The following is a 12,236-nucleotide window of genomic DNA, read 5'->3' on the forward strand; positions in this document are numbered from 1 at the left end:
AATTTGATTAGAACGATGGGGTGCCATGTGAAAGTTTGGTGAATTTGTACAATATTTTTATTGTAATAAATTCCTCCTAATTTGAGTCAAGATTTTGTCGTTTGATAGCTCATTTTCGTTTCACAAGAAATTTTCAAAAAACCTTGAAAATCCAAGTTCGCCAAACTCCCCAGCGTAAGCACCATCATTCTCCATCCAAACCCTCTCTCTATTTTTCCTGCGCACAGGCAACAATCTCCACTAAATTCACTTCATTTTAATTAAATTCAATACAGAACTACACCTGCATTCTTCTTAGTGCCTCTGACGCCTTCTACACCAATCCACAACGAGGTGAATATAGACCTCCTTCTCCATTAGAAAACAAGTTGTGATTTCTTTATTCGATTGGAATCACGACAGACATGGTCGTCACATGTTTCTTTTGTATGTCGCTAATCTTACCCACGCATGTTTTTTTATCATAGGTTTTGTCTGGGTGCATGAATTTTTTGTGTAAATTTAAAAACTAAAAATTTTCTTGTTGATTTTTAATTTGGGAAACGTCTTCTTTAAAATTCAAGAGTTCATCCAATTTTAAGGAATAAGAATTTTCCAGTAGTCAGTCTGTTGGTCTACATGATAAGTTACATTATTAATTATTCAGTGCCATGCATATTTCATCTCTGTAAAATGTTCCAAAAAGAAAAAGAATGATTGTCAATAAACCTTATATCACAGATATTCTTGAAGAGTTGGAATTCAACCGATGATATTGTATTGAATATCTTCATTATCTGTTCTTCTGCAGTATTTAATTAAACAATAAATAGGAGCAAATGCTATTTTACTTAATCATGTCGTATTTAATGAAACAATAAGTGAAAAAATGTTGTTTTAATGTTAAAATCTTACATGTAATTCAGTATTTAATGAAACACTAAGTGGGAGCAAATACTTTAAAATTATACAAAATGATAACTTTGTTTTGGGGGATGTAAATTATATGAAGGTTTAAACGGAAATACTAACAAAATTATGAGTGTGTTTTTATTTTTTGGACATTATTTGAAGAACTTATAAGATATTTTAAAAACAAGATAGGTGAAGTTAACCTTTTATTAAAGAGAATATAAGATCCAAAACATTTACTTAGGAACTCATAAGCTCTTCAAAAAAATAAATAAATAAATAAATTACTAAATGGTTCTCAAGAGCACATAGGGTTCTAAACATCTTATAAAATGTTTCGATGATGTGCTTATAAGCTTAGCCAAATACCCTGTTATTCTTTTTCTATATATTTCAAATTAGTAAAAAATTTTATTCGTGTAGGAGAGGTTGAAGAAGGAGCAAAAAAAGAAAGAATTAAACAAGAAAAAGAAAAGTAGAAGCTGATATGTACATGATTGTAATGATAAGTTATATTGACAGTTCTTCTACATAGTAAAAGTTTTACTATTTCATTGTCTCCATTTTAAGCAGATTTTTAATTAAAGAACGATGGCGATGTCTTTAGATTGTGACTGTTGAAGATTTCACAAGGCAGATTGGAAAGGATATATATTTTGATTTAGTGGATCATGCCAAAGTTAGAAGCTTTTGTGTTCAGAAGCTTAAACCATTTCACACTTTTAAGGTATATAAGTATTTTCAATTGATTGGTTATGGAATTTTCACCTTTGTCCTTGTAACTTATGAAAAGCAACACTTCTGGTCTCATTAAACGTTTCTGTTAGATATTTTAACGAAAACACGTGGTCGTTGGGACTTTACACTTTTGGTCCCTTGGTTACATGACTCTCACCTTAGTCTGAACTTAAAAATACAACACTTTCGTTCCTTGCACTTAACTTTCACGTAGTTTTTTTTGTTAATTATCTAATAAAAAGGTGTCATGAGACTAAAAGTACTAAGTTTTGAAAGTTAACGACCATAAGTGTTAGTCCCATAACCAATGGGACCAAAAGTGGACGGGTTTATTTTATGGGAAGAAAAATGTTATTTCCCATACTTGTAAGTGGGTTCATAATAGCTAAAATTGAAGATAACTGACAGGAAGAGATTGCCAAAGAATTTCTTACACCGGTGTACTTCCAGCATTTTTGGCTATGGGGAAAGTGCCAAAATAAAACTTATCGTCCTAATCGGCCATTGAAACTCCTAGAGTAGTCCTACACCGTAAATATCTTATGCTTTTTAATTATATTTTTTATCACTTTTGCCACATCATTATGTGGTTTTTCCTGTTTGTGTTCACATTGGATTTTCTACTCCTGTTGCATCTTCTATTTAGTTTCACATATATATTTTGACGTGTATAAATCTTTTCCTTAGATAAACTTAATAACATAATCTTTAGACATGTGATATGTATATGTGAAACAAAATAGAAGATGCAACAAGAATTATAATTAAAAATGTAGTTTGAGTCGTGTTGGGTAATATATAGCATTTGCTTCTTGTTTTCTATTCTTTTTTGGGTAATTGTAAGGATATGAGTTCGAAAAAATTTTAAGATTCAAGCTCAAGTTAGTGCTCGACATAACTTGGAAAGGAAAAACTATGTTCGAAACTCAAGATTATTTATTAAGAAATTTTAAAATTTTGATTGGGAAGATAACTATAAAACATTAATGTATTTAAGAATATTTATTAAACATATTACACAAAAAAAAGAAAGATTTACCTTATGATTGTATGATTGGTGGTCGCCCTCATTTCAGATTGTTATATGATTGTCGGTCAGCCATTTAAAGAGGTATCAAGTAAGAATCCCCAATGATGAGCTCCAATTGTTTTTAGAAGTAGAGCATGCACAGGTAATTCGTGATAATTCCAAATGTATGTAGTAAATGTGCTTTCAAGGCCTTTCTTTACATCATTGGTCTTATTAAATTTTTGTACTATGATTAAGGATTTGAGCGCCAACCCTCTCCCTGATAAAGAAAGTGATGACATTTTACTGTTCTTTAAACTTTATGAGCCTGAGAAAAGGGAGTTAACGTATTTTTCTTGCTCCCTTGTTTCCCATGAGGTTCTATGTGGAGTAAATATCTATAGAAAGGATAGACACAAGTAATTCTCTGAAAAGTAAAGATAAAAGAATGATATTGGCCTTTAATCTACTATCGTTTCATACCAGGTATGCTAGAAGACTTTTTGTCAAGAGCTGTGACAAGCCATCAGATATTCTAGAGAGGTTAAATCAGCTTGCAGGCTATGCTCCTAATGAAGAGATCGAACTCTTCGAGGTTTGTTCCAGTATATGAATGGAAGATATAGTATTTGCTTATTTCTAAATCCTGGTAACAATGGTAATAGATTGTTGTTAGCTGCAACTTAAAATGAAAGCCACATGCAACTGTTTTCATTAAATGGAGCTATTATTGCATCCGTCTAATGTCATGGAGATGAACATAACTCATGTTAGATGCAATTTCTTTACAAGGACTTAAAGATTGCTATGCATATGGAATATAATGCACATATTCATTTTAAATGGTAAAGATATCTTTCATAAAATGCACAAATACATTATAAATGTTGAAGATATCTTTCAGAATATAGTTTAAATGGTGAAGATATCTTGTGTTTTTTGCTTCTCAGGAGATAAAGTTTGAGCCTACAGTCATGTGTGCGTACATTGACACGGGACTTACATTTACATCTAACTAGGTATATGAAAATCACAAGCACAAGTATCTTGTCAGGACAAAGATTGTATTTTTATAGCTTTCTGGTTTCTTTTATTGCAGCTAGAGGATGGGGACATTGTCTGGTATCAAATGTCACTGTCTGCTCAAACAAGGAAGCTATTTTCTTGCCCGGATATTCCAACTTTCCTTGAATACCAGCATAGCCTACAAGTACATTTTCATATATATTGTGTTGATATTAATTAGTAATATTTATCTGTATGCATTAGCATCTTAGGCAGAATCACTATATTGTAGTTACAAGATATATGTTTCACATGTCATATTTCATTCTTATGTTGATGGTGTTGCTGGATTGTGGGAATATCTTTTCCTAAAGTACGAAACATAATCCATATTGGTCTAACTTGGACCTTTTCGACATATAGTTCATTTCTATAGCTCATTAATATTTTTTGAAATTGCCTCTTTCACAACAAGCAGATCTTCATATTTGAGCTTTCTTTAATGTAAACACATCACTCAGAAGGTGTCCAATCCTCTTCTTCTATTCCCCCTGGTTGCTTGTTTTATAGGAATATTTTAAATATGTTAGGTGTTTCCTAGTTATTCTCTGACATTGAACTAAAAAAGTTTTTGAAGGAGGTTACATTTGATGTGACTAAAAACAATGTACAAATTTCAACTTTCTTGCAATTTTTTGGTTATTCGGATTTAGAGAAATATGAAACCTCTCGTACTTTCCTCCCTCCGTACCCTAGACATGGATGAGCATGCAAGTCAAGCTGACTTCTTTCCAAGCCTTCCTCCCTCAAAACCTAAACATGGGAGAGCATGTACATCATGCTTACTACTTTTTCAGTTTCCTCCCTCCAGAGTTAGACGCGAATGAGCATGTGCGTCTCACTTACTCATTTTTTAATTTCCACCATCTAGACCTAGATGCTCATTACCATGGAAGACAAGCTCACTTTTTTCTAACCTTCTTCCCTCTTACCTTAGATGTGGATGAGCATGCATGTCACACTTACTCCATGTCTTCCTCCCTCCAAACCAAGATGCGGACAAGCATTTACGACAAGCTCAGGTTCCTGCCTCCAGACCTAGATGCAGATAAGCATTTACGTCAAGCTCACTTCACGTCTTCCTCTCTCCCGACGTAGATACGGATGTGCATTTATGTCAAAACTCACTTTATACATTCCTCCATCCGGACCTAGGTGCAGATGACCAAGCACCCTATGCTGCAGACCTCTTAAGATGAACAACCCATTTATATTGGATATTTGCGTTCTTGCTAGCTCTCCAACTTATCTTTTATTTTTCTCTACGTGTTTCTCCTCCTTGACATATTGAGTGATGTGTTGCATATTGACTATTGTATAAGCTGACAAAAGATAGCGTAGTTAAATTACCTTCCTAGCCCATATTATTTGTTTCATAAAAAAGTTTTACCTATTGAAGTATTTGGATATCTGATGCAATTATTCGCTTAAAATTATAGAAACTATAAAACATGTACATTGTATCTCCAAGAAAGCATGAATCATTCTGGAGTATAATGTTATATTATCCAATGAAGTTTTTGGATTTTTTGGCCCATGCCCCCCCCCCACATGGATGGCAGCCCAGTTGTTCGCCCGGCCCATTACTGGACCCTTCTTCTACTTAACCCTAAATCACTACTTGACCTTATTCTTCCACTATTCAGCCGATGGCTCTTCCTCTCCCTCCTTTCTATCTCTGGTTTTGTTCATCTCAAGTTTCCAATGCTCTTGAAAATCTCTCATCATCTCACCGCTTTCTATCTCTGTGTCTGTATTCTATCTATCTATATATGTATATGGGTCTTCTATGGTTTTAAAGAGATAGAACAACAGCAAAACTAAAACCCTGTTTCATGAAATACTTTGTGAGAATATTTGTTGAGTGTGAAAGAAACTTCTTAGTGGAATTCTGAGTGATACTAAACGAAGCCTAAGTGGTCTCTTTGTGGGTCTTTGTGTCTTGGTGGCTTTGTGGATTTTTGGCAACCATGAGGGTCGTCGGCCGGGGTGGCGCTTGGGCATTCGGTTTTCGGATCTGACTCTTGAGCCAGTTACTTGACTGCTTTCCATATTGCTATTTTTCTGTTATTCTTTCTTTATTCATTGATCCGGAATTATTGTATAAGGATTTTCAAATCCACCATTATCTCTGTAGTTATTGTTTAATTTGGGTTCATTATTTTGTGGATAAATTTCCGAACAGATCTCATCATATTATCTTGCCCGATTCTTTGAAATTCCTCGCTCTTTCTATTTCTCCCTCTCTTGCTCCTTGTTTCTCGTTATCTTAGTGTGATGCCTATATTTGTGTGCTTTATTGCTCTTCGACTTCTCTTTTATTTTCTCTCTTTGCATTTCTCCTCCTTGAAATGGTCCCTTTTATCACATAGTGGATGTTGTGCCTCATATTGACTATTGTATACGTTAATTACCTGAACAAAGCATAATTAATTACTTTCCTAGCCCGTATTATTTGTTTGACTATAAAAGGTATTACCTATTGAAGTATTTTGGTATTTGATGCTATTATTTGCTTAAAAATATACAAAATATAAAATTTGTAGCGTTCTCACTTTCGAAAAACAATGAATCATATCGGAGTATAATATTATCGAGTGATCTCATCATATTATCTTCCACGATTCTTTAAATTTTTTGCTCTTTCTCTTGCACCTGGTCTTGATTCCATTATCTTGTTGTGCATGTGCTTGTGCATACCTGGACACTATTAGTTACTCAATGTACCCCATTTATAACATCTATTTCCTTTCAGTGACCCCAAAATAATGGTTCTAAGTCTAAAATTATTCTTTTTCCCCATTTAAATCAATGATGTGATGCTTCTAACTTCATCTAATATATCCTGACCTTTTTGGTTTGTTGATCTGTAGGTTATCCACTTTCGCTCCTTGGAAAGGCCTGAAAAGGATGAATTTTGTTTACAACTGTGAGTTCAATAGAAGACAGACTTTTAATTCTGGAATGTAATTTTCTATGTTATGATTGGTAATATTGATCCACTTAACGCTGCTATTCAAATTCCACTAATTGTGAACGTCAAAGCTTGATTCAAATGATGAAGTTGTTAGAAAAGTAGCGAACCAACTCGGAGTTGATGATCCGTCCAAACTACGGCTTACATAACACAATATCTACTCTCAGTGACCAAAAGCTCATTCGATAAGATATCGAGGAGTAGAAAATTTGTTAGAGATGCTGCTGCATTATAACCAAGTATGCATTCATACAACTCTAAGTCGGGATTCATTTGATGAGGGTGTGAAACTAACAAAGCATTACTTTCTTGTTCAGCTTTCTGATATTCTATAATTGGAAGTAGTGGATATACCTCTGCCAGAAGTGCAAGAGTTGAGAATCCTCAAACTAGCTTTGAACTATGCGGCAAACTCTGAAGTGAGTATTAATACATATGCAAGACTTGCAAATTTATTTTATATTTAGCAAACATTAAATATCTTATTTGTTTTCCATATATAGCTAGAAACTCACAGTATTAGGTTGCCAAAAGAAAGAACTGTTGTGATGTGCTTGAGCATCTCTAGGCGAAGGTAATATAGCTGACAAGTTATTACCGGGAGTGTGTGTGTGTGTGTTCCTAGAATTCTAAGATTTGTCGCATAACATAGCGTTATATGATTTTTAACTTTTGCAATGTTTACGTTAAACAGGTGAAACTTTCTTGTCCAAATGCAGAGCTCAGGTTGCTAGTAGTATTCTTGCACAAGATCTATAAGGTCCTGAATTATTGCATCTTCTTTTTGTTTCATTTATTAGTTTAGTAATATTAATATCAATAATATTGTTCTAAATTTTACTTAATAATCCAACTTAAATAGTTAAATTCAATTTATTTTACGCTGAAAATCTTGTTTGGGTTGACTGCACACAAATTCCACGTGTCGGAGATATGCACTATGATTTGGAAGTTGAGTCTCAGTAGTTCCTAGGTTTTTGTATTTTGCCCATGTGGTCTTGAATTAGTAAATTGTATATTGTGTTTCCAAATGGATGGTAGAAATTCCTTATGTCTAGCCTTCTATGCTTATTTTTTTAAGTTGCTGAAACTCCAAGTTCCTACAGATATATCCTAATAGTGATAAGATCGCAGCAATAAATGACAACCGCTGGACTTTACGAGCAGAGGAGGTTTGTTTCTATCTCTATACATATGTGTGTTTATGTATATAAATGCTTGCATTTTTCAGGTGATACACATAACAAAAAAATATCTTGCTAATTGCTTTCCATGTCAGTACTGTGTCTTTGATAGGCTACGACAGTTTTACCTTTAAAATTGGCTCCCCATATGTTCATCTTTAATATCAACAATTTCTCCACTTCTATAATTTCTCATTGCAGATTCCAGAGGAAGAGAAGTTTCTTGGCCTAAGTAAATGTTTGATTCATGTGTGTCACTTCATGCATGAGGATGCTCAAAAGCAGACGGTAGTAATTTCAGTTCGTTACTTCATAGTTTTACCTTTTTCAATTTCAGTTCCATATGTGGTTTTTTCTTTTTCAATTTGAGTTCCATATGTGGTTTTTTCTTTTTCAATTTGAGGACCATTGAGGAATTTCCATCCAATTGATTACGACAATTACTCTCTATGTTAGTCAATACAATCAAAATAAGGATAAATTATAATTTTGGTCCCATAAGTGGACATGTTTCTAATTTTGGTCCCACAAGTAAATGTGCGAATTGGCCTGAGTGTGGACCACAATTGGAAATAGGTCCACTTATGGGACCAAAAATATAATTTACCCTAATTGTTACAATCACTTTAAATGAAAATTATGGTATGATGCTTATGTGGTTAGGCATGCTAGAACTTCGAATTTCTGCTTGAAAATTCTCCATTTTATGATAGTGGAGATTTGCTTTTGTGTCGCATAGTCAAGCAGAATACTTGGAGGACACAAATGCTTTGTTTGACCATTTTCAGGTCTCACTCACTCTCTCAAAAAGACACACTCTGTGAGAATATTTACATGTAGATGCGTATATAAAAGAGGAGGTCTTTTTTACTATGCGACACAGCAAATCTCCACTGCATAAAATCGAAAAAAGTATCTGAGTCCTCCAAGCATCATAAAAAGGAGAAAGATGAGAAACATTAAAAGTAGCATTTACTCCGTACTGACCAGGTAAATTAAGTTTGTAAGAATTGTCATTAATCCTTTCAAGGACATGGAATGGTCCATCCCCTCTTGGCATGAGCTTGGACTTCCTTTTTTCCGAAACCTCTCTTTTCTAAGATGCAACCATACTAAGTCTCCCGGTTCAAAGATAACTCGTTTCCTTCCCTTGTTCGCTAGGTAAATGTATTGTTGAGTCATCTTCTCAATGCTACTCTTGACCTTTTCATGGATTTGCTTGACAAATTTAGCATGTTTCTTTCCATCCATATTTACTCTCTCCTACAAAGGCAAGGGCATTAAATTAATAGGTGCAAGAGGATTAAAACCATAAACAATTTGAAAGGATGAAAACATAGTAGTGGAGTGGACAGCCCTATTGTAAGGAAACTCGACATGCGGTAGACACTCTTCCCAACTCCTTAAGTTCTTCTAAACAATTGCTCTCAACAATGTCGAAAGTGTCCTATTGACCATCTCAGTTTGCCCATCAGTTTGGGGATGGCTAGCAGTAGAGAAAAGCAACTTAGTTCCAAGCTTGCCCCATAAATTTTTCCAAAAGTAGCTAAGGAACTTGGCATCTCGATCGGACATTATAGTCCTTGGCATACCATGAAGCCTTACAATTTTCTGAAAGAGAAGATTAGCAATATTAGAGGCATCACTAACTTTATGGCATGCTATAAAGTCTGCGATTTTGGAAAATATGTCTACAACAATAAAAATAGAATCTCTCCCCCTCTTAGACTTTAGTAATCCCAAAACAAAGTCCATTGAAATATCTTCCCAAGGTACACTAGGAATAGAGAGGGACATGTACAATCCATCGGGATTAAGCTTTGACTTTGCCTTATGACAAACTATGCATTTTTCCACAAACTTCTCAACATTTCTACGCATCTTTGACCAATAAAAGTGTTCGCTCAAGACTCCCAAACTTTTAGAAATACCAAAGTGACCCATAAAACCCCCAAAATATGCTTCATTTAACAATAATAAACAAACAGAATAATTAGGAACACAAAGCTGGTTGGCTCGAAATAAAAATCCATCATGTAAATAGAATTTGTCCCATCCAATGCTTGAGCTGCAATTTCCAAACACATTATCAAAATTAACATCATTAGCATACAAATCTTTGATGAACTCAAAACCAAGAATTTTAGCATCCATTATTGAAAGTAAAACCTACCTTCTTGAAAGTGCATTAGCAATAATGTTCTTCTTACCTTTCTTGTGCTTGATCACATATGGAAATGACTCTATAAACTCTACCCACTTTGCATGTCGACGGCTAAGCTTGCTTTGACTTTTAATATACTTGAGTTATTCATGATGAGAATATATTACAAACTCTTTTGTTCACAAATAATGTTGCCAAGTTTCCAATACTCTAACCAATGCATGAAGCTGCTTATCATATGTAGGGTAGTTAAGTCTCGGCCCACTTAATTTCTCACTGAAATATGCAACCGGTCTACCACCTTGCATAAGTACTCGTCCTATGCCAATCCCACTTGCATCACATTCAATTTCAAAAGTCTTACCAAAGTCGGGAAGGGCTAGCAAAGGGGTATGGGTAAGCTTCTCCTTTATAGCTTGAAAGGCTTTCTCTTGTGTGTTTCCCCACTTGACTGGAATATATTCTTCCCCGTTAACTCGTTCAATGTGGCTGCCATGGTACTAAAGTCCTTCAAAAATCGCCTATAAAAGCTTGCAAGGCCGTGAAAGCTCCTCACTTCACCAATAGTGGTTGGGATTGGACAATCTCGAATAGCTTTGACCTTTTCTTCATCAACTGTGATTCCTTAACCACTCACAACAAAACCAAGGAAAACAACTTTGTGTGCAAAAGTCACACTTTTTCAAGTTCCCGAACAACCTTTCCTTTCTTAGAACCTCTAGGACTTGTTCTAAATGTGTTACATGCTCTTCCGATGTCCTACTATAAACAAGGATGTCATCAAAGTACACTACCACAAATTTGCCTATAAATGCACGCAAAACATGATTCATCAATCTCATGAATGTGCTAGGTGCATTACTAAGTTCAAATGGCATAACTAACCACTCATTAAACCCATGCTTTCTTTTGAAAGCGATTTTCCACTCATCTCCTTCTTTTATTCTAATTTGGATGATAACCACTTTTTAAATCAATTTTAGAAAAGATAGTAGAACCATTTAAGTAATCAAGCATATCGTCTATCCTACGAATAAGGTGGCGATATCTTATCGTTATGTTGTTAATGGCTCGATAATCAACACATCCGCCATGTGCCATCCTTCTTAGGCACCAGCAACATCGGAACTACACAAGGACTGAGTCTCTCACTCACATAACCTTTGGCCATAGCATTCTTGGAATTGCCTTTGAATCTCTTTGGTCCCTTCGGGATTGGTATGGTATGCTGGGCGGTTTGGCAAGGATGCTCCTGGAATGAAGTCAATTTGATGTTCTATCCCTTGAATGGGTGGCAAACCTGGTGGCATCTCATCTGGAAAAACATCTTCATAATCCTGCAAAAGAGATGTAACAACACTAGGCAAAGAAGAGATTAGGTCTTTATAATTCAACATAGCCTCTTAGTACACAAGTACTATGAGGTTTTCTCGATAAAACAAAGCTTCCTTGGTTTCACTCTTCTTACCAACTAGTAAACGTCTCTTTCTCTTCTTTTTTCCTCTTCTTTTTCTTTCCTCTCGTAACTTTGCTTTCTATTTTTCCCTTTTTTAAATCTCTAATTCTTTTTTACTCTCATTTTCACTTTCTTCTTTTCCTTTCTCTTTTCTCACACTCTCTTTTCTTTTCTCAAGATCTAATCTTGCAAAATCTGTTTTGGTGTCTTCGGATTGAGAGTTATTGATTCTCCTCGAAGCACAAAAGAGTAATGATTTTGGAATCCATCATGTCTTACGTGCCTATCAAACTGCCATGGTCTTTCCAACAGTATGTGGCATGCTTTGATTGGTACAACATCACCTAAAACCTCATCCTTATATCTTCCAATTGAAAACAATTCCTTTACTTGCTTGGTCACCATCAGCTCTCCACACTCATTCAACCATTGAAGCTTGTATGGGCGGTGGTGATTCATAGTAGGTAGACTTAATTCTTGAACCAATTCAATACTTGCCACATTGCAACAACTACTATCATCAATTATCATACTACATACCTTTCCATGAACTTGACAGCGTGTATGGAACAAGTTTTCTCTTCGACAATTATCTTCCTCCAGCATCTGGGCACTAAGGGTTCTTCTAGAAACAAGCAATTCTCATTCTTTGGCATACTCTCCATCACAATCTTCTTTTGATGATTCCTCTTTATCGGTGATTTTTTCCTTGGTTTCTAACTCTCCATGATTTTTGAAGATCATTGTACGTC

General features: G+C 34.9%; 1 protein-coding gene and 1 long non-coding RNA gene across 2 annotated transcripts; one reads left to right on the forward strand and one right to left on the reverse strand.

The window, feature by feature from the left end:
* The first annotated feature begins 5,357 nt into the window (after positions 1 to 5,357).
* Positions 5,358 to 7,093, forward strand: LOC148789442 (uncharacterized). Its single transcript, XR_016067712.1, has 3 exons — positions 5,358 to 5,735; positions 6,577 to 6,919; positions 6,998 to 7,093. It is a non-coding gene; the product is annotated as an uncharacterized LOC148789442 (long non-coding RNA).
* Positions 7,094 to 9,277: 2,184 nt separating this feature from the next.
* LOC105179779 (uncharacterized) lies at positions 9,278 to 11,943 on the reverse strand. The gene is made up of 5 exons (XM_088883050.1): positions 11,764 to 11,943; positions 11,185 to 11,365; positions 10,728 to 10,833; positions 10,244 to 10,517; positions 9,278 to 9,745 (listed from the first exon to the last, which is right to left on the reverse strand). The coding sequence occupies exons 1-5, from the start codon at positions 11,941 to 11,943 to the stop codon at positions 9,278 to 9,280; spliced, it is 1,209 nt and encodes a 402-aa protein (XP_088739176.1).
* Positions 11,944 to 12,236: the final 293 nt, after the last annotated feature.

This window comes from Sesamum indicum, linkage group LG1 (genome assembly GCF_026168435.1).
Source record: "Sesamum indicum cultivar Baizhima isolate 11 linkage group LG1, ASM2616843v1, whole genome shotgun sequence".
NCBI classification, from domain to species: domain Eukaryota; kingdom Viridiplantae; phylum Streptophyta; class Magnoliopsida; order Lamiales; family Pedaliaceae; genus Sesamum; species Sesamum indicum.